At 42.8% G+C, this 23674-nt stretch overlaps 1 protein-coding gene across 2 annotated transcripts in view; it reads right to left on the minus strand.

Moving 5' to 3' along the window:
• The window catches only part of LOC137351535 (hippocampus abundant transcript 1 protein-like), a 70629-nt gene extending 51693 nt beyond the window's left edge, over positions 1 to 18936 (minus strand). For both annotated transcript variants that reach the window (XR_010969512.1, XM_068016028.1), the window contains exon 1: positions 18702 to 18936. Coding sequence is in view for 1 of the 2 variants with exons in the window: in XM_068016028.1 (XP_067872129.1) it covers positions 18702 to 18782 (81 nt within the window). In the remaining variant the exon portion in view is untranslated. The remainder of the gene's footprint in view (positions 1 to 18701) is intronic.
• Positions 18937 to 23674: the final 4738 nt, after the last annotated feature.

Here is a 23674-nt window from a genome sequence, read left to right on the forward strand (position 1 = left end):
CAAGGAATAATCTAGAATAAAAAATACTTAATTGAAGGAGGGCTAATTTCAGTTGGGTGAAAACAGATCCATCCTAGGTCAATTGGAAACAAAGATCAGCAGGCAAAACTGTAATGGAACAATGGGCTGTCTTCAAAGGAGGGGAAAGGTAGGGCAACCATGCCAGAGCTCCCTGAATTGCAAAAAAAAAAGATAGAGAGTCAGATGAAGCAGAAAAACGGTGCATGATAGTTGTCAGGTTGATAACATGTGAAAACCAGGCTGAATATCGGAAAGTTCAGGGGAAGTGAAAAAGGAAAATGAGGGGCAAAGAGAACAAGGAGAGACTGGCAGCTAACATAAAAAGGGAATCCAAAAGTCTGCTATAGGCATATAGTAAAACGGTATTAAGAGGAGAGGTATGGTCGATTAGGGACCGAAAGGGGATCTACATCTGGAGGCAGAGGGGATGGCTGAGGTACTAAATGAGTAATTTGCATCTCTTTACCAAGGAAGATGCTGTATAAGTCATAGTGAAAGTGGGGGTAGTTGAGATACTGATTGATAAACAGGAGCCATCAAAGGTTGGCTGTACTTAAAGTTGGTAAGTTGAGATGCATCAGAGGATACTGAGGGAAGTAAAGATGGAAATTGCAGAGGCACTGGCCATAATCCTCTTTAGATAAAAGGGTGGTGCCAGAGAACTGTAGAATTGTAAATGTTACACCCTTGTTCAAAATATGTGCAAAGATAAACGCAGTAACTACAGGCCAGTCAGTTTAACTTCAGTGGTGGGATAGCTTTTAGAAACGATAATCTGGGACACAATTAATAGTCACTTGGACAAGTGTGGATGAATTAAGGAAAGCCAGAACAGATTTGTTTAAGGCCAATTGTGTTTAACCAACTTGACTGAGCTCTTTGATGAGAGTAATTCAGTTGATGTGGTGTACATGGACTTCCAAAAGGCATTTAATGAAGTGGCACATAACAGACTTACCAGCAAAGTTAAAGCCCTTGGAATAAAGGAAAGCGGCAGCATGGATATGAAGCTAGCCATGTGTCAGGAAAGGTGAAGGGTTGTTTTTCAGACTGGAGGAAGGTTTATAGTGTCGTCCCCCAGAGGTCAGTACTAGGACCACTGCTTTTCTTCACTTAGATCGACGAGCTGGACTTGGGTGTATAGGGCACATTTTCAAAATTTGCAGATTATACAAAATTCGGATGCACTGTGAGCTATGAGGAGCATAGTGATAAGATTTCAAAAGGACATACAGGCTGGTGAAATAGGCAAACAGGTGGTAGGTGAAATTTAATGCAGAAAAGTGTGAATGATACATTTTGGTAGGAAGAACAAAGAAATGCAATATAAAATAAAAAGGAGCAATTCTAAAGGAGATGCAGGAACAGAAAGAGCAGACAGTATATGTGCACAAATTGTTGAAGGTAACAGCACAGATTGAGGAAGTGGTTAAAAAGGTATATGGGATCCTGGGCTTTATAAATGGAGGCACAGAGTACAAAAGCAAGGAAGTTATGAACCACCTTTATAAAATACTGGTTTAACTCAATTGGAATAGTGCGTCCAGTTCTGGGCACTGCACTTTAGGAAGGACGTGAAGGCTTTAAGAGAAGGTGCAGATAAGATTTATGAGAAAGTTTCCAAGGTTGAAGGACTTCAGTTACGTGGATAGACTGGAGAAGCCGGGGTTATTTTCCTTAGAGAAGGTTGAGAGGGGATTTGATAGAGGTGTTCAAAATCATGAAGGGTCTAGACAGTAGATAGAGAAAAACTGTTTCCATTGCTGGAAGGGTCGAGAACATGAGGACACTGATTTAAGGTAACTGGCAAATAAAAAACTGGCGAGTTTTTATGCAGCAAGTGGTTAGGATCTGGAATGCATTGCCTGACTGTGGTGGAAGTAGATTCAATTGTAGCTTTCAGAAAGGGAATTAGATAAACACTTGAACGGAGAAAAAATACAGGGCTATGGGGATAAGGTGAGGGAGTGGGACCAGCTGAATTGCTCTTGCAGAGAGCCAGCACGAACACAATGGCCAAATGGCCTCATTTGGCAATGTAACCATTCTATGAATGGAGAGATCTCAAAGGGTTGTCAGGCTGGATGAGGTTATAGAGAGGGAGGGCTGAAGTGACGGACTGAGAATTTTAGAAGGGTTGTTGCTGGATTGTGAGCCAATGAAGGTCAGGGAGCACATGGGCGAACAGGACTTGGTGCAAGTTAGGAAACGGATAACAGCATTTTGGATGAGACCAATACAGAGGGGGGGATAATGGGGTAGATGAAACAAGAAAAGGCATCAGTCGTTCATTCACATTCTATCACCTATGAAACTGTATCTTGGAAGTTGTAGGAACCAGGTAGAAGACCCTCATGCAGGCGCAGTGCATGGTGCAAGAATAATTCAAATGGTCAAGGAAAGTCTCTCTTTTGAAACTGATTAAGTTGTGTGGAGAGCCAGAGCCCATTATACAGAATGCCACCATGTGTCAGCTCGAGGTATTTTAATCTTTGGGTCCAAAGTCTATGGATTAAACCGACATCTAGACTGGAGCACCTAATCTAGACGGACAACTGTTACAGTACAGAAGGCCCATTGTGTCTGCACCGGCTCTCCAAATGAGCAATTCGCCTAATGCCATTCCACCTTCGCCCCGTAACACTGCACATTCTTCCTTTTCATAACAGTCTAATGCCCTTTTGAATGCTTCAACTGAACCTGCCTCCACCACACTCTCAGGTAGTGCATTCCAGAAGAGTGCGTTGGACTATCCGAGATGTTTTGTAAAGTTTAGTTAGGGAGGGAATTCCAGAGACTGGGGCCTCAGCAGCTGAAGTCATAGCTGCCAATGGTGGAGGGATTATAAATCAGGGATGTGCAAGAGGCCAGAACAGTCAACACATTTCAAAAGTAATCTCCTGCATGACTAGCAAAACGATGAACTGACTAAGTAAGAGGGCAAGATAAATCAAGAGCAGTGATTCAATATTGCCAAGTGTGAGTTTTAAAAGTCTGTAGATGGTAGAAGGATGGGGACACCCAGGAAGGCCAAGAATTTCACATAATGAAGGTCCCAGGAAACAGTAAGTAACAGGTAGAGATAGCACAATTTAGTAAACATTAAATCATTAAGACACAGATTCCAAGGTGGAGAGAACCACTATATGATAGCAATGTCTTGGGTAGTTGGAGTTTATGGCTTTTCATTGAGTTTTCTTTTAAAACATATGTTCTCCAATGGATTTCAAACTCCTCCCCCAATTTTTACTGTTCCTTTTTAATCTCTAAAACTGACAGTCTTTACAACTCCTGAATTTTCACAAGAAAATCAGAATTGCTGTAAAGTACAATAAGCAATAATTGTGTTTAATATTAATTTGAAGTTATGTCTTTCAAATGAGATGTTAAACTAAGATCCATATTTACTCTCAGCTGGAAATAAAAGATCCCATGGGCACTATTGCAAAGAGCAGGGGGGGTTCTCCTGACCAATATTTATCACTCGACCAACTTAATTAGAAAATGGCTTATGTGGTCATTATCTCATTGCTGTTTTTGGGATCTTGCAGTGTAAAAAATGGCTGCCATATTTCCTTCATTACAACAGTTGCTGCACTTCAAAAGTACATCATTGGCTGTAAAGTGCCTCGAGATGTCCAGAGGTAATGAAAGGCACTACATAAATGCAAGTCTTTCTGCTGAATATGAAGAAATGTGCAAAGGTTTCTGCTGTTTTAAGTTTCCCTCCCCCCTTTCAAAAATGTAATTTTACCCCTCCACCATCTCAATTTTCCCCTATATTTAATTTGTTCTCTTGATCCTCTGTACTACACAGCATCTACAGTTTAGAAGGGAGAAGTCACCTTCGCCAATGCCAGCCTGATCTGACTGGAGTGAAGAAATGCGAGGGGACCCAAGCATGCGTCTGCCTGTCCACACCAGCATGACCAAGATGAGAGGTTGTGAAAGATATAGAGCCTGTGTGTCACTTTCCAATTCCTTCCATCATTGCAGCAATATAAGCAGTAAAATTTACATTCCCCCTCAAATGCTAAACACCAAAAATAAATTACCTATCTGAAAGTTCAGTAAGTAATGAAGACTCAAGTACTAGAAAAGTCCCAGCTTTGATTACCGCCCTATGCTTAATTCACTGTTGTTTGGGGTCTATAGGAATGCTAAATTAGTCTCAACAGCCCTAGAAGAGGAAGGGTAAAAATTTGCCAGCGTCCAGTCCAAATCATTATGCAATGATTTCTGGGACAAAGGTTCATACATGTGTTTGTGTTTTGATGCTGGTAAGAGCAGCCAGAGTTTCACAGCTTTGGCTCAGTTATGATGCCTCAGATCTGAATAGCATGCCATCACTCACTGTCTGCACGTAAATATAAATAACTACTACCAGACAGTAACCAGCAACCATGGAACTGTAGTTCTGTCAACATTTCAGGAGAGGAAGGGAGGAGAAAATTCATGATGAAAAATATCCTGCCCACCCACTCAACTTTCCCGCTGCTGTAAAATACTCAGCCATTTCAGGTTTGGTCAGAGGGTGTCCAAAATAAAAAAGTTACTTCACAATTCATTTGATACCTCAATGGAGGAATATTATTGGAAAATAATAAGATCATGGTGATATAAGCACGAGCAGGTTATACAAAAAAACAAAAGAACACTGCAGATGCTAGAAATCTGAAATAAAAACCACAAATTGTGGAAACACTCAATCATGCAGGACCTGTACAGACAGAAAGAGTTTATGTTTCAGGTCGATGACCTTTTATCATCTATCTTGCTTAAGCTTCCAGTAAGTATTTTGGTTAGCAATTGTTCAGTGTAAACATAACCATGTGCCAACAATAGAGCACTAAACTTGCACTGCCAGCACTAAAGCAGTTCAAGAATTTAATAAAAACTACTCCATAGCATTTACAGTAAATTTAAAAAAAAATCAGTAAATATCCTACAGTAATTCCAGAGCAGTAATCCAACCTGCAGGTTCAGATGACAGTTACAAACCATTCAAACTTTGCTCTTGTGGTTTATGATCTAACATATATCCCTCCATTACACTTCCAGGCATCTAGTTTTTCTTCCATTTAATATGAACGGAAGTATTAATGGCATATAATTTCTCTGCAAAAACTGCACTTGCTGCCAGCTCACTCACTCCCGTCTACTGCCACCTTGTTGCAAGATATCCGTTTTCCTGTTACAAAACATTAGAATACAAACAAATGCTCCTCAGTGATAGTAAGCCTAGAAAACGAAAAGTAAATAACTGGGAATCTGCCCGAGGTTGCAACATGCTCACGAGGATGGGAAGTCAGCACAAAGTCATTCGAGCTTCATTCTCTCAAATGTACTATGGCCTCAACATACAGCCAATTGCAACTTAATCCCTAGCCAATATTAAAACAATGCAGAGGGATTAAGAACTTGTACTTAACATACAGAACACCGGTTTGGCCGCTTTCCACTCTAGCATGGTGTGACGGTATGCACATCAGTGTAAACCCTTAAAATAAAGCTCAAATGATTCATAAAGCAATAGCTGACCTCCCATGGTGGTGCAAACAGCAAATCAAGGTGCTGGCTTCACATGAATCGAGCTTAGATGAGGAATAGTTGGACCAGGAACAGACAAAATTTAGATCCCATTTTAAAATCATAAATACTGACCTCATTTTACTCTATTATAAATTCTTGTGTCCACATTTGTAATGGGAAATGGCTAAGTAAATTTGTCATGCTATGATGATGCCCTCCCACCAGCAGTGCATCCATAAGGCAGGAGGGTGTAATTACATAACAAGCTAAAAATAGAAAAAAGGTGACAGAAACTGGATGCAGAAACAAGATTTAATATATGCAGATCCTCAAGGTGGGTGCAGCTGGGAATACAGAATTCTAAGTAATGTTTCACGCAATTTTACCAGTGATCACATTATGCCATTGGAATTCCACTATATCAAGTCATTTTCTTTAACTGTTGCTGAGACTTCCCATTTCCTGTTAGTTTCACTTTTCATGACCCATTCACGTTTTTCTAAAGAACAATATTTTATAGTCGCCAAGAAGATTCACTTTAATCTTGTTGGTTTAAAGGTCAGGGCAGGGAATGCTGGAAATTGAGAGAAATTCAAAGCATGATACATGGCCCTCAGTCTTACTAACATATGAAAACAACAGGCAGGAAAAGACCATCAGATTCATCAAGCCTGTCCCACACAGTCGCAATGTCTGAAGGATCGTGGTTACACACCTTCCTACCCACGAGCAGCTGTCTCCTGGGAGATGTAAGAAAAAGGTAAAAACCCAAGGCCAATTAGGAAGAAAAATCTGGGCCCCTAAGGCATCTCTTGACCAAGGAAGATGCTGTATAAGTCATAGTGAAAGTGGGGGTAGTTGAGATACTGATTGATAAACAGGAGCCATCAAAGGTTGGCTGTACTTAAAGTTGGTAAGTTGAGATGCATCAGAGGATACTGAGGGAAGTAAGGATGGAAATTGCAGAGGCACTGGCCATAATCTTCCTTAGATAAAAGGGTGGTGCCAGAGGACTGTAGAATTGTAAATGTTACACCCTTGTTCAAAAAATGTGTAAAGATAAACCCAGTAACTACAGGCCAGTCAGTTTAACTTCGGTGGTGGGATAGCTTTTAGAAACTATAATCTGGGACACAACTAACAGTCACTTGGACAAGTGTGGATGAATTAAGGAAAGCCAGAACAGATTTGTTTAAGGCCAATTGTGTTTACGAACTTGACTGAGCTCTTTGATGAGAGCAATTCAGTTGATGTGGTGTACATGGACTTCCAAAAGGCATTTAATGAAGTGGCACATAACAGACTTACCAGCAAAGTTAAAGCCCTTGGAATAAAGGGCCCAAAGGCCATCAAAACTAGCCCAGGAGGCCACACTGACCATACTATTATCTGATATTTCACCTACTTTTTATAAAATGTTATCTGTTCTGAGCCAGCCCACCATCCTCATACCCACTTAATAACCAATCCCCCACCTCTGGTCTAACAGGAAGGGAAAGTGAGACACAAAGTGTGATGTTGGGTCTGACAGCAGAACAGTTAAACAATGCCTGCCATGAACTAGGCTGTGGTCTAACAGGAGATTCAGTACATCAATAGCTTACAGACTGCAGCAAATTCAGTGGGAATAAGCACTCAACTGAACTGGAAAATTACTGAACACGCAGCCTACAATCTAAGTCAACTAAACTGCTGCATTCTCTGCTACAAGTTGAAAGTTTGGCCACAACTCAAATCTATACTTTGCAAATAAAACCACAATCTGGAGACTGCTGCATGCAGCTAATATGATAATTTTAAGATTAACAATTAAACTGGAAACCAGCTTATGTTGGCCTGTGAGAAAAGTTTTCCTTTAGCTCTGGACTAAACAATGAAATATCTTCAGTAAATTAACTAAACAGAGAAACAAGTGTGCCCCTCCCCATTGTAAAGGGTAGGTGCGGCTCTTCAGCTTTGGAGGAGATGATGGTTTAGTGGTAATGTCACTGAACTAGTAATCCAAAGGTCCAGGCAAATGCCCTGGAGAGACAGGTTCAAATCTCACACAGTAGCTGTTGGAATTTGAATTATTTAATTTAATTAATAAAAATCTGGAATTGCAAGTTAGTCTTATTAATGGTGCCATGAAACCATCGATTGTCGTAAAACTAATGTCCTTTTAGGGAAGGAAATCTGCCATCCTTACTTGGTCCGGCCCACATGTGACTGCAGACTCAGCATTGTGGTTAACTCTTAACTGTCCTTTGAAATGGCCTAGCAAGCCACTCAGTTGTCAAGGGCAATTAGGGATGGGCAACAAATGCTGGCCTTGCCAGCGATGCCCACGTCCTATGAAAGAATAAAAGGTTGCAGGCCATCTGGCAGAAGGGACTCTGAGGGTTAAAACCAGGAGGGAGACAAAGGGAAACCGCCTCAGCTACTCTTCCCTGGTAAGTGGCTCAAGAATCTTATGAGAGATGAGTCAGGACCCATTATAGTTGACTGTCATGTTTGGGCTTATATTCACTGCTCTTCTGAACTTTCCTTTCTTGTTCATTGCAAGTTCAAACATCACACTTGTAGTCTCCCCTGCATCCTCATTGCTTCCTATTCTAGTTCACTCTTTCCTCAAAGCGGTGTAACTCCTTATTGCCATTTCAGGCTTTTTAAATCCAACCTTGGCATTATCTACTCACTCACTACATCTCAACTGACATATTGCCTTGCACCACCACCACAGCCCTTTATCCAGGTCAATTAAAATCATGATTCTGGAAGGAAGCAGAGATATAGAATTTGGCTTGCATTTATGAGGTATTTCATTACACCTTTCAGAAATATCTAAAATCTCTTCACATACCGTGAATTTTTTGGGGGACGGGGCTGATTGCAAGTGACTGTTGATGTGCAAAGAAAAACAAACTTACATTTCTCTTGTGTCTTTCATGACCTTTGGACATCCCAAAGCTACTCACAGCCAATTCATTACTTTTGAAATACACTCATTGATGTTTGGTTGCAAAACATGGCAAGGTCCCACAAATAGCAAGAGATGAATAACCAATTAATTTGTTTTGGGGGTACATTAGCTAAGAGAATAATGCTGATCAGGACAAAGCTCTTCAAACACTATCATGGGATCATTAACATCAGCTCGAGCAGGCAGGGATGGATCTTTAGTTCGATGTTTCATCGCAAGAATAGCACCTCTGAGAATGCAGAACTCCCTCAGCACTTAACTTGCAGTGTCTGCCTACATTAGGAAAGACAACTACATAATTCACAGCTAACTTGAGTGTTAAACTGGTATTCAGGAACTTTACTTTCAGTATCTTCCATTCATTATGCATGTTACACATTTATGTACTAAATTATTAAGTTTATTGGCATTTTACAGGTTTGGTTGAAATGGAGCACTGTTCTTGTTTTGCAGTGGTGCAGTGTAGTATTTGCAGTGTTAAAAGCACTTTCCTTGTGATTTAGATGATATGAAATGTGATTCAAGAAGATTCAGTGGTAGAGTTAGGAGACAGGTTTGCAGAGAAATTACTAGCTCTTTGGTTAGTTGCAAATGCTTGCAACTGGAGCTGCAGCAGCAGAGGGCTAGATTGTTTCCAATGGTGAATCAACACTCCAGAATGGTTTCAGTCAGCCATGGATGGAGTTGTTATTGTTATAACAAACATTCACTGATGACCCACAAGTGAGCACAAGTTGATTCAATTTTGATCTACAATGAATTGCAGGAAACTAATTCCAAGTCAGACCTCACAGAATTGAGACAAATTTTATGTTCCACATACGGGAGATATTATACACACATGACATAAGGTGCTGGGCTGCAAAGTATTATACTTAGATTTCCTACATTACAACAGTGATTACACTTCATAAGTATAAAAGCAAAATACTGCGGATGCTGGAAATCTGAAATAAAAACAAGAAATGCTAGAAATACTCAGCAGGTCTGGCAGCATCTGTGGAAAGAGAAGCAGAGTTAACGTTTCGGGTCAGTGACCCTTCTTCGGAACAGTTCCAAAGAAGGGTCAATGACCCGAAACGTTAACTCTGCTTCTCTTTCCACATATGCTGCCAGACGTGCTGAGAATTTCCAGCATTTCTTGTGTTTACACTTCATAAGTACTTTGCTTCTAATTTCCACCCTTCTCACCTTTACTTGGTCCTTCTCTGACACTTCCCTCCCCTTCCTCAACTTCTCTGTCTCCATCTCTGAGGATAGGCTGTTTATTAATATGCATTACAAGCCGACTCCCATAGCTACCTCGACGACACTTCTGCACACCCTGCCTCCTGCAACAACTCCATTCCATTCTCCCAGTTTCTCCGCCTCCGACATTTGCTCTGATGATGCTACCTTCTATGACAGCGCTTACGATATGTCTTCCTTTTTCCTCAACCGAGGATTTCCCCCCCACTGTGGTTGACAGGACCCTCAACCGTGTCCAGCCCATTTCCTGCACCTCTACCCTCACCCCTTCCCTTCCAGAAGCGCGACAGGGTTCCCCTTGTCCTCATTTTCCACCCCATCAGCCTCCATATCCAAAGGATCACGCTCCGCCATTTCCGCCACTACCAAAGGCATCTTCCCCTCCCTTCCCCTGTCAGCATTCCGAAGGGATCGTTCCCTCCGCGACACCCTGGTCCACTCCTCCATTACCCCCATCACCTCGTCCCCTTCCCATGGAACCTTCCCCTGCAATCGCAGGAGGTGTAATACCTGCCCATTTACCTCCTCTCTCCTCACCATTCAAGGCCCCAAACACTCCTTTCAGATGAAGCAGCGATTTACTTGTACTTCTTTCAATTTAGTATACTGTATTCGCTGCTCACAACGTGGTCTGCTCTACATTGGGGCGACCAAACGCAGATTGGGTGACCACTTTGCGGAACACCTCCGCTCAGTCCGAAAGTATGGCCCCGAGCTTCCAGTTGCTGGCCGTTTCAACACACCCCCCTGCTCACATCTCTGACCTGGGATTGCTGCAGTGTTCCAGTGAACATCAATGCAAGCTCAAGGAATAGCATCTCATTTACCGATTAGGATTGCTACAGCCTGCTGGACTGAACATTGAGTTCAATAATTTCAGAGCATGATGGGGCCCCCCATTTTACTTTTATTTTTAGTTATTTTTTTTTGTGTTTATTTTATTTTAGTTTGTTTCTACGGTCTTTCATGTTTGTGCTTGAGCCTGTTCAGTTTTCAGTCCATTAACACCCTATCTGTACTAATGCTTTGTCTTTCAGCACACCATTAACATATTGTTTGCCTCTGCTCCTTGACCTTCTGGTCAGCTATTCTGTAACCTTGTCCTATCAACACCTTCTCTTTTGTTATCTCTTGCCCCACCCCTGCTTTACTTGCTTAAAATCTTTTACATTTCTTATATCTGCCAGTTCTGAAGAAGGGTCACTGACCTGAAACGTTAACTCTGCTTCTCTCTCCATAGATGCTGCCAGACCTGCTGAGTATTTCCAGCATTTCTTGTTTTTATTTCAGATTTCCAGCATCTGCAGTATTTTGCTTTTACTTCATAAGTACTTCACTGGATGTAAAGTACTTTGGATGTCCCGAACTCATGAAGGTGCTCTATAAATGCAAGTCTTTCTTTATACCTGCTTTTTTAATGATATACAATAGCATTATGGCGGCACAGTGACGCAGTGGTTAGCACCGCAGCCTCACAGCTCCAGCGACCCGGATTCAATTCTGGGTACTGCCTGTGTGGAGTTTGCAAGTTCTCCCTGTGTCTGCATGGGTTTCCTCCGGGTGCTCCAGTTTCCTCCCACAGCCAAAAGACTTGCAAATTAATAGGTAAATTGGCCATTATAAATTGCCCCTAGTATAGGTAGGTGGTAGGGGAATATAGGGACAGGTGAGGATGTGGTAGGAATATGGGATTAGTGTAGGATTAGTATAAATGGGTGGTTAATGGTCGGCACAGACTCGGTGGGCCGAAGGGCCTGTTTCAGTGCTGTATCTCTAAATCAAAAAAATCAATCAAAATGTTTCATTTCTTTGGGAAACACTCTCTTCTAGTTAACTAGAACATACTCCATGCCTATTTCATGTATAAATATATCCCTTTTTACCAGGTTGAAAGTTTTGGCCCCAGTGACCACAGCCATAAGAACTCTGATGCTGATTCTCCAATAGGAAAGCAAAGATGAAGCTGTGCAAATATTAATTGAAATTGACTAGTTTTAAAGTACTGAGTTCAAGGCTGTTTAACATATTGAGCAGCACTGAGAGTTGGAGCAAAAACAAAGTGACACTGAGCAGGAGGGTACAGGTTCAATTCCAGCCCACTTAGTTCCTGATCTACATTAGCCACTTCAGCAGATGCCAGGTGGAATCACAGCAGTTCCTTACAGCTTGGGAAATCAGGCTGGGCTCTTTGCAAACATTAGCACCTGGCGTGAAAACTTGGGGATTGGCAGGTCCCCATCTAGTGGACTGCACGCAATCCCAGGCACCTAATCACAGGAAAGCTATTACTGCCTTTCAGAAAGCACAAAGGCAAGTGAGAACAATTCCAGAAATCAGAAACTAAATGGGGCATTTCCTTGCAAAAGGGAAATTCTGAGGCGAGCTGGGATTTTCCAGATTATCAAGTGAATTGATACATTAGACAAAAGCAAATTGCTTCCCGTGATGGGAACAAAGTTTTATTTGTCGAAAAGTCAGAAAGCTGTGAATAAAAGCAGCCAGGAAGATCAACAGATTAATGGAATAGATTAGCAGGAAAACTATTGAAGCCAACAGTGTAACTTGGCTCGATAGATAATTGGTTCAATTTTTGGAGAAAGAAGAATCTAAGAATAGGATGAGAAGGCAGGTTGATCAATGAAAATGGGCATATTTGCCAAATGGCCTTCTCACTCCCAGAAATGCCCGTACCTTTGCTGGACCATTATCTTGTGCCTCCCAGTGTTTGATTAGGACACAGGCAGAAGTCAGGAACCAAGCCACTCATGGTAGGTACCCTTCACTATTGGGTAAATATCCTCACGGATATTAGGGTGACCATGTAAACTGCTTAACATAACACTAAGCCCCCCAAGGCATAACAATTTGTATTCATACTTACTATGCTTTAAACACAGTAAAACATCCCAAGACACCTCAAGGGAGCACTGTCAAACAAAGTTTGATACAAAGCCACAGCGGGAGATATTAGGGTGGGTGACAATAAACTTGGTTAAAAGCATTTTAAGGAGCATCTTAAAGGGAGAGGGAGGTAGAAAGGTTTATGGAGGAAATTCCACAGCTTAGGACCTAGACAGCTAAAGGCATGCTCACCAATGGTAGAGCCATGAAAATTGGGGATGTACAAGGCACCAGAATTGGAGGACAGCAGAGATCTTGAAGGGTTGTAGGACAGGAGGAGGTTACAGAGATAAAGGAGGGGGAAGCCATGGAGGGATCAGAGGACAAGAGTGAGGATCTGATCAATCAAGACATTGCTTAACCAGGGGCCAATGTAGGTCAGCGAGCGTAGGGGTAATATAGTTACAGACAGCAGGGTTTTGGATGAGTTTAGGTTTATGGACAGTGGAAGATGGGAGCTCGAAGAGCACTGAATTCAAGACTAGAGGTAACAAAGGCACAAATGAGGGTTTCAGCAGATCAGCTGAGGTAGGGATGGAGACAGGCAGTTATGGAGGTGGAAGTAGGCAGTCTTGGCGATGGAAGCTCAGTTCAGAGTAAAATATGACTGCAAGGGTTCAACCTCAGATAGTGGCCAAAGAGGGGACGGAGAATAACCAGTCTACAACAGGAGGGCAAGCAGATACAAAACAGAATATCTTCGACTAGTTGGGAGTTTCTTTGAGTTTATTAGTTATTGCGGAGGGTGGGTGGTGGCAGGTAGGGGATATTTTACGTTGAAACTTCAACCACATCACTGTTTGTAGATATTTAGAGACCAGATACCTCATCCCAGACAAAGAAAACTATTCCTACAGTAATGTTCCCTTTAACCATTTATAAATGGTGTTATTACAAATAAAAATGGTATTTTTCTGACAAGGTCACATCCTGGTGTTTCCAACATTTTCTATTTTTAATTTCAGTATTTATTACGTTAAAGTATGTATTACACTCTGATTTGTAATATAAAGAATGTACAGCACAGAAATAGGCCATTTGGCCCAACAGATCCATGTTGGCGCAGATGCACCACATGAGCCTCCTCGCACCCTATCAGCATATCTTTCTGCTCCTCTCTCATTAAACAATGTAACCTGAGCTGACAGTCCTAGCAGTACATCCTGAACTGCAATACAGTACAGCTCGTTATAAACTGGCCTTCAGATTCATCATTGGTCAAGTTTTCCAGTTCTCAAACAATACTACCCACAGAAGGTTCCTAACACATAAAAACAAAGTGCTGGAAATACTTAGCAGGTCAGACAGCATCTGTGGCGAGAGAAACAGAGTTAATGTTTTAGGTCGATGACCTTTCATCAGAACAATCGGCCTAGAACGTTAACTGTTTCTCTCTCCACAGATGCTGTCATACCTGCTGAGTATTTCTTGCACTGTTTTTATTTCAGACATCCGGCATCTGGTATTTTGCTTTATTTTAGATTTCTAACTAACTTAGAATCATAGAATGATACAGGATGCGGCTGTTCAGTCCAGCGACCCTGTGCTGACTGAGAGAGCTATCCAGTTAATCCTGCTTTCCCATAGCCCTGTTAATATTTTCAGTTCAAGTAATTTATCTAACTCTCCTTTAAATGTTGCTATTGAATCTGCTTCCACCACTAAATGGTACAGTTCTAAAGAGTGTACAGGGACAGAGGGATCTGGGAGTTCATATTCATGTATTTGAAGGTGGTAGGAGATATTGAAAGAGTAGTGAGCAAAGCATATGGGATCTTGGGCTTCATTATTTGGAGGTACTGAATACAAAAATCAGGGAAGTTATGCTGAATCTTTATAAAGCTCTAGTTAGGCCACAAATAGTAAATGGTGTCCTGTTCTGGTCACACTTTAGCAAGGATGTAAGGGTCCTCGAGAGAGAGTGCAGAGGAGATTTACCAGAATGGTTCCAGGGATGAGATTAAGTTGGAGAAGCTGGTGTTGCTCTCCTTGGAGTGAAGGAGATTGAGGGGAGATTTAATAGAGGTGCACAAGATTATGACAGGTCTAGAGAAGGTAGACAATGAAAAGTTATTCCCATTAGCTGATGGTACAGGAATGAGGGGACACAGATTTAAGGTTTTGGGGGGATGTGAGGAATAACTTTTTTTTTTACCACAGCGTGGTAATGACACAGAATTCGCTGCTCATGAGGGTGGTGGAAACGGAGATGATGAATGATTTCAAAAGGAAATTGGATGGGCACTTGAGGGAAATAAACTTGCAGGGCTGCAGGAATGGAGTAGGGGAATAGGATTAACTGGATTACACTAGAGAGCCAACATGGACTCGATAGGCTGAATGGCTTCCTTCTGTGCCATAATGACTATACTCCTTACAGGCAGGAAATCCCAGCTCACAACTCACCGTGGAACATTTCTTTCAGATGAGATGTTAAACTGACGATCCTTCTGTCCTTTCAGCTGGATCAGAAATATCGCATAGGAATATTCAAGATGATCAAGGGTGTTCTCAGTGCCCTGGTCAATATTTAAAGTGGGAGCTTGCTGTGTGCATACTGGCTGCTGCGTTTTCTACTTTAGAACAGTGATTATACTTCAAAAGTACTTAATTGGCTGTAAAGGGGTTTGTTTAGTTTTAGTTTAGAGATACAGCACTGAAACAGGCCCTTCGGCCCACCGAGTCTGTGCCGACCATCAACCACCCATCTACACCAATCCTACACTAAACCCATATTCCTACCACATCCCCACCTGTCCCTATATTTCCCTACCACCTACCTATACTAGGGGCAATTTATAATGGCCAATTTACCTACCAACCTGCAAGTCTTTTGGGATGTCCTGATGTTGTGAAAGGTGCTTTATAAATGCAAGTCATTCTTTTTAAAGCAAAATCCCAAACAGCAGGAATCAAAATATTCCTAAGTACAATTATCTAATATATTGAACAGTGCTATCCACAAATTCAGAGGTTCCCTTGAGCCACCACGTGCAACCACTCGCATTGTAACATATGGTTCAGAAACAAGGAATTTGCAAGCCAAAATCTAGTAGGTTTACAAGAGACAAAAAGCAGAGAGCTGAAGGAGGCTTTTAACTATCAACAGAATAGTAATACTTCAAGTATTCTTAAAGATACGGTACGCATGGTCAAATAATTGAACTGATCAGCCAAGTTGTTTTGGCTACCAGTACACTGACTCATCCATGGATAGCAATTACCTACTTGGATGAAACAAACCGAATTCTGCTCAATTCTCTGTGCGTATGCTCTATACCCATATCCTGGATGCCCCTAATAGCCTCTGACCCATTTCACCACTATTTTCTTATGCTCATTCTCCAACACCATCCCCACCCATGTACCCATTCACTGTATCCATCCATCCAAATTCACATTATTCATTACCAACTCAACCTCCCAGTTCTTTTGCTCACTCCGGCCTTCCTCCATATTCTGCCTGTTACTGCTACTTTTCCCTCAACTCATCCCCACCCCCAAAATCTCCACATACAACACCCATGTTTTTTGTGTCATCTTTGCCCCATCATTCCCTTTAGGTGCAACCATTCCCTTACTTTTTCAGTGCCTTCATCTGTTATGTCCCATCTCACTGGTACTCATCTCGCAAACTCCATTCTCTATAGCCATTGGTACTCATTTCCATTACTGCTGCCTTGACTGGTTAATCTGCTCCACCTATCCCAGATCTTCTGCATTTACTACCCCAACCCAAACTTTTATTAGGAATGGGTGCTCACAGTACCCATTCTACACCAGCTCTTACATACCATACCTGCACTGATATATTGCACCTCCTCCGCTTACACCTAAAATATGCTATGCTGTTTCAGACCCCACCAAAATATCCCCTCCACGCTGCTACCCCCAGACATATGCCAAACCTCCAATTCAGACTCTTAAATATCCCATACCCTCCACTTTGGCATCAATATATCCCACCTTTTCACTACCTCCCCCCCACCCCCCCCCAAAATATATCCCACCTCTAAAATATCCTATAATAAAAACAAGAAACACTGGAAATACTCAGCAGGTCTGGCAGCATCTGTGGAGTGAGAAGCAGAGTTAACGTTTCAGGTCAGTGACCCTTCTTCAGAACAAGCAAATATAAAAAATGTAAAAGATTTTAAGTAAAGCAGGGGTGGGGCAAGAGATAACAAAAGAGGTGTTGATAGGGCAGGTTACAGAATAGCTGACCAGAAGGTCATGGAGCAAAGGCAAACAATATATTAACGGTGTGTTGAAAGACAAAGCATTAGTCCAGATAGGGTGTTAATGGACTGAATACTGAACAGGCACAAGCACAAACATGAAAAAACAGTGGGTAGGCACAGTAGAAACAAACTAAAATAATACAAACAAAAAAAGAAAAAAATAACTAAAAATAAAAGTAAAATGGGGGACCCATCATGCTCTGAAATTATTGAACTCAATGTTCAGTCCAGCAGGCTGTAGCAATCCTAATCGGTAAATGAGATGCTATTCCTTGAGCTTGCATTGATGTTCACTGGAACACTGCAGCAATCCCAGGTCAGAGATGTGAGCAGGGGTGTGTGTTGAAATGGCCAGTAATCGGAAGCTCGGGGTCATGCTTTTGGATTGAGCAGAGGTGTTCCACAAAGCAATCAGCCAGTTTGCGTTTGGTCTCCCCAATGTAGACGGGATGTATTTTATTTTAGTTTGTTTCTACTGCACCTACACACTTTTTATTTCATGTTTGTGCTTGTGCCTGTTCAGTTTTCAGTCCATTAACACCCTATCTGTTCTAATGCCTTTTCTCAGCACACCATTAACGTATTGTTTGCCTTGGCTCCATGACCTTCTGGTCAGCTACTCTGTGACCTTGTCCTATCAACATCTCTTCTGTGATCTCTTGCTCCATCCCCACTTGATTTTTTATTTATTTAGAGATAGAGCACTGAAACAGGCCCTTTGGCCCACCGAGTCTGTGCCAACCAACAACCACCCATTTATACATTAACCCCATATTCTCTACCACATCCCCACCATTCTCCTACCACCTACCTACACTAGGGACAATTTACAATGGCCAATTTACCTATCAACCCACAAGTCTCTGGCTGTGGGAGAAAACCGGAGCATCCGGCAGAAACCCACGCAGACACAGGGAGAACTTGCAAACTCCACACAGGCAGTACCCAGAACTGAACCCAGGTCACTGGAGCTGTGAGGCTGCAGTGCTAACCACTGCACCACCCAAATTTTACTTGCTTAAAATCTTTTACATTTTTTTTAAAATATCTGCCAGTTCTGAAGGGTCAGTGACCTGAAATGTTAACTCTGCTTCTCTCTCCACAGATGCTGCCAAACCTGAGTATTTCCAACATTTGTTTTTATTTCCGATTTCCAGCATCCCCAGTATTTTGCTTTTATTTTAATACCCTACCCCACAAACATATCCCAACCCTGTATCTCACCCATCCAAATCAGACCCTACACTCCAAACCCCTCCACAGCCCTTCACCTCAAACTTGCTCAAAATATTCCATCCTCCTGACCACATCCCACTCCCAAACATATTTCACCCTTCACCCCAGCCCCCACATACCTTGCTTCGCCATGACCCCACAATTTATCACACCTCTTCCACTACCTCCTAAAATATATTCCACTCCCTTCAGTTCCCGACCAAAATATCCCACACCACAACTGCCCTAACATATGCCAACCCTCCAATTGAGATTATATACCCCTCCTCTCCTGTCCAACTCACAAACACCTCCACTCTAGCACCAATATATCCCAGTTCCTCTACTGCCCCATAAAATATATCCAAGACCCTTGACGTGCCCCCAAAACCCAACTAACACCACAAATAAATGTCAATTCTCCCCCAACCTCCTCTCCAGTCCCTACATATTCCACTTCCTCCACCATGTCCCTTCCCCCAAGTATATCCCACCCCTCCCCCACGCCCCTGGTCTTCCACTCCCCTCTTGGCCCGCCCCAGGTATCGCCACCCCTCCTGATTCCCCCTGCTCCTCCTCACCGTGCCTCCGTCCTTGATGATGATTTTCTTGGCTAATAGGACGCTGCGGTTGAGCCGCTTCTTTTTCTTTCCTTGGGTCATTTTGCTCACGCGGCCTAAACCGGCCGGACCCGCCTCATCGCCATAGAGACGGCCTGAGCAGACGGGCGCCAAACACCCCGGCCGCCATTATCCGCAGTCAGCCGCCGCCTCAAACTAACCTCACTCGCCGCCCAATCGGGAACCGCGTGGCGCAACCTAACCTACTGGCACCCTATCCTAACCCCCGCCCACCTGACACTGAAACCCCGCCCTCCCTTTGCTTCGACTGGCCCGCACCGATCACGCAACGCGAGGGCTTGAAGGAGCTTCGCGGATTCTAATAGGTCAGTGGGAACGTCAATCATAGAGGCCCCGCCCCAGGACTGGAAGGTGAGCTCGGGCACGTGATCGGATGATGAGGTCACGCACGCCATCTTAGTAAAGGAGAAACCTTCTCCTGGGGAGAGGCAGGTGGGTCATCCGCAATCTCATTACAGTCGACCTCAAACGTGGTTGATTTATATGTTTTATCTATAATATATCAACAATTCTTACATATGCACTCATTTCTTTCTGAATTTTGCCCATATAGATTTAGCCAGAACGTTTTGGGTTCAGGCCTCAATCCAGATACTTCAGATCATAATCCAGGCTAACATTCCCAGTGCCAATGCTGAGGGAATGCTGCACTGTCGGAGGTGCAGTCTTCCGGAGTAGACATTAAACCGAGGTCCTGTCTGCCTTCTCAGGTGATGTGAAAGTTCCCAGAGCCACTATTTCGAAGGGAGGGGGAGGTCCTCCCTGGTCTGCTGCTCAATATCCCTAAGTATCCCTCAACATCCTCACTCAAAAACAGATTATCTGGTCATTATCACCTTGTTATTTGTGGGAGCTTGCTGTGTGCATTTGGCTGAGGCATTTCCTATGTCACAACAGTGACTACATTTCAAAAGTGCTTTGTTCGCTGTAAAGTGCTTTGGGATGTTGTGAGAGGCACTTAGATAAATGCAAGTCTTTTTAGGAACTGTCCATGTAAACTTATCACAGCAGTTGAGTCGATCATCATTAGTGTGGGTATAATTACAGCCTGATTCACTTAAATAGGCAGTTTCTTTTCAAAATGTGGTCGTATGAATTTACAACAGAAATGCAAAAGTAAGAACAGAATGTGTGATTTGCAAATGAGAATGGCTGTATGTCTCTGTGGCATGACTCTGACTTGAAGTGTTAACTTTCTTTCTCCACAGGTGCTGGCTGACCAGCTGAGTGTTTCCAGCCTTTTCTGTTTTTATTTCAGTTCCAGCATCCACATTATTTTGCTTTTGAATCTGTATTTTGTGATGTTGATTGAGAGGTAAATATTGGCCAGGACACTGGGGATGTCTTACCTGCTGTTCTTTGAAATAATGCCATGACATCTTTAACGTCCACCTGAGAGGACCAATTGAATATCTTTATCAAAGAGTCGGCAGGGCACAAGTATGATCGGCTGAATGGCCTTTTTTTGTGCTGTTTGATTCTATTACACCTCACAACTTTTACTACTGATCAAGCACACTGTGAGAAGACCATATAATTCCACAAATTTGGGTGTGTCATAGTCTGGAGGGCACTGATTGCACCCATTTCTACCAAGGGCTCCTGCACCCTTTGCTGATCACTGTATGAACCAAGAGAGATTTTATTTGCAGTGTCCAGCAAGTATCTAATCACCAGCACCGACTCACACGTGTGCATATCTGCTCCCCCAGGAGCTTTTACAAATGTGTCAATTTGAGGCAACTCTCTATGCCAACCTTATTTGAAAGAGACTGAAGAATGGAAGACCAAACCTACTGTTTGTTGGATACCTCATGATGTCCGTGGACCAGCCATGGTCAGAATTGGAGGGCAGGTATGATAATACCGGAAATAATGAGCATTTCGTTAAAGAGATAGAAGAAAACTGTTTTCTGGTTGTTGAGCGGTCAAGAACAAGGTTAAATGTTAAAGATTTAGGACAGAGAGGGAGAGTTGTGAGGCTGCCCAATGCCAAGATTAGATTGTAAAGACGGATGAAGATAAAGGGGTTGAAGGGAGATGGGAACAGGGTGGGATTGAAACTATTTGCTTGTGTGGAGATTAACCAGTTGGACGAGGCATGGAACACAAGAAATAGGAGAGGGAATAAATCTTATGGCCTGTTGAGCTTGCTCCGCCATTCAATGCGATTATGGCTGATCTTGGTCTTCAGCTCCACTTTCCTGCTTGACCCCCCAAATCCCTTCAGTTCTGATGGTCACTGACCTGTAACATTAACTCTGCTTCTCTCTCCACAGATGCTGCCAGACCTGCTGAGTATTTCTAGCATTTCTTGTTTTTATTTTATAACCCCAAATCCCTTGGTTCCCTGAGAAACTAAAAATCTGTCTATCCCAGCCTTAAAGGTATTCAATGATGGAGCTGCCAAACAAACTACCAAGAAAGCTTGGTATGCCAGGCATAAGTCTAAGATACCTTTCCACACTGAACCAATTACTAATTCTGCAAAGTGCATCTGTAATGTAATTGCCCCCAAACTATCTCCTCCCACACTGTTCGGCACTGTTCCTCAAATACCTTTTATTAGTTGTTTTATCTGTGCTATTATTTTATTAAATAAGGGCACATAAATACCAGAGTGATTATTGACACTGCTGTGTCAGTCAATGACCTGGAGGCAGGGTGGGACTTGTAGCAGGACTCAAAACAAACATTCTATTTAAAGAGAGGACTGCATATAGTGACACCACTATTCCTGGCCAAAATGGAGATGATTGGGTAATTCTCCCATCAATCACACCTGGAGAATGACTGAGCATCCATAACACTCTGGGGTAAAGAATTCCAAAGATTCGCAGCTCTCTGAGCGAAAAACTTTCACCTCATCTCAATCCTAATTGGATGACCCCTTATCCTGAAACTATGGCCCCTAGTTCTAGACTCTGCAGCCAGGGTTAACAATTTGTCAGCATCTACCCTGTCAAGCCCTCTATGAGTACGCACTGTTTCGATGAAATCCTCAGTCATTCCTCTAAATTCCAGAGAGTATAGGCCTATTCCTTTTCTAATAGGACAAGCCCGTCATCATAGGAATCAATCCAGTGAATCTTTTTTGCCCCCCTCTCAGCAAAGTATATCCTTCCTTGGGTCATGAGCTCTGTTTGCTGCAGTTCATGGAGACTCTTTTTAAGGAGTACACTGGACAGCACGGTGTCAGCCAGTGAGTTGGAGGCCGTGTGGGACTTAGGAAAAACTCACAGCAAAACGTCTATTTAAAGAGAGATTGTAACCTAAAAATTAGAGTCGGACCTTTCAGGAGTGAAATTAGGAAACTCTTCCGCACACAAAGTGTGAGAGAAGTTTGGAACTCTCTTCCACAGAAGGCAACTGATGTTGGATCAATTGTTAATTTTAAAACCGTGATTAATAGATTTTTGTCAACCAATGGCATTAGGGACATGGGGAAAGGCGGTATAAGGAGTTATGTCACAGATCAGCCATGATCTCATAAGAACATAAGAAATAGGAGCAGGAGTAGGCCATTCAGCCCCTCAAGCCTGCCTCGCCATTCAATAAGATCATGGCTGATCTGTCCCAGGCCTCAACTCCTCTTTCGGGCCTGCTCTGCATAACCCTCGACTCCCCGAGATATCAAAAATCTATTTACCTCCTCCTTAAATACATTTAGTAATCTAGCCTCCACAACTCTCTGAGGTAGAAAATTCCAGAGATTCACTACCCTCTGAGAGAAGAAATTCCTTCGCATCTCAGTTTTAAATGTGTGCCCCCTTATTCTGTAACTATATCCCCTAGTCTGAGATTCCCCCACCAGTGGAAGCATATTCTCAACATTTACCGTGTCAAGCCCCCTTAAAATCTTATATGTTTCAATCAGATCACCTCTCATTCTTTCTTTTTTGGCCTCCTTATCTCGAGAGACAATGGATAAGCGCCTGGAGGTGGTCAGTGGTTTGTGAAGCAGCGCCTGGAGTGGCTATAAAGGCCAATTCTAGAGTGACAGGCTCTTCCACAGGTGCTGCAGAGAAATTTGTTTGTCGGGGCTGTTACACAGTTGGCTCTCCCCTTGCGCCTCTGTCTTTTTTCCTGCCAACTACTAAGTCTCTTCGACTCGCCACACTTTAGCCCCGTCTTTATGGCTGCCCGCCAGCTCTGGCGAACGCTGGCAACTGACTCCCACGACTTGTGATCAATGTCACAGGATTTCATGTCGCGTTTGCAGACGTCTTTAAAGCGGAGACATGGACGGCCGGTGGGTCTGATACCAGTGGCGAGCTCGCTGTACAATGTGTCTTTGGGGATCCTGCCATCTTCCATGCGGCTCACATGGCCAAGCCATCTCAAGCGCCGCTGACTCAATAGTGTGTATAAGCTGGGGATGTTGGCCGCCTCGAAGACTTCTGCATTGGAGATACGGTACTCCAATGAATAAAGGCCTAACCTGTTTAGTCGTCCTCGAAAAGACAACCCCTTCATCCCAGGAATCAGTCAAGTGAACCTTTTCTGAACTGCCTTCAATGCTAGTATATCCTTCCTTAAATATGGGGACCAAAATTGTACGCAGAACTCCAAGTGTGGCCTCACCAACACCCTGTACAGTTGTAACAAGACTTCCCTATTTTTAAACTCAAACCCCCTAGCAATAAATTCTATTTGCAGTCATCGAATGGCAGAACAGGCCCGAGGGGCTAAACAGCTTCCTCTTGTTACGTGGTTTATAAAATATAAAGAAATTATCTTGGTACCAACCAAGGTCCATCACTCCTCTGCCAGTTCCCTGAAAGAATTATTCACTAAGTCTCATTCCCGAAACCTCAACATCCCCATTCGGGCCGTTATGTCTGTGCAGGATCTCTGATTAAGCTGTGTCCCATTTACTTTTAAATGTTACTTTTTCAAATAATTATCCAAGG

The sequence above is a fragment of the Heterodontus francisci genome, chromosome 36, assembly GCF_036365525.1.
Source record: "Heterodontus francisci isolate sHetFra1 chromosome 36, sHetFra1.hap1, whole genome shotgun sequence".
NCBI lineage: Eukaryota > Metazoa > Chordata > Chondrichthyes > Heterodontiformes > Heterodontidae > Heterodontus > Heterodontus francisci.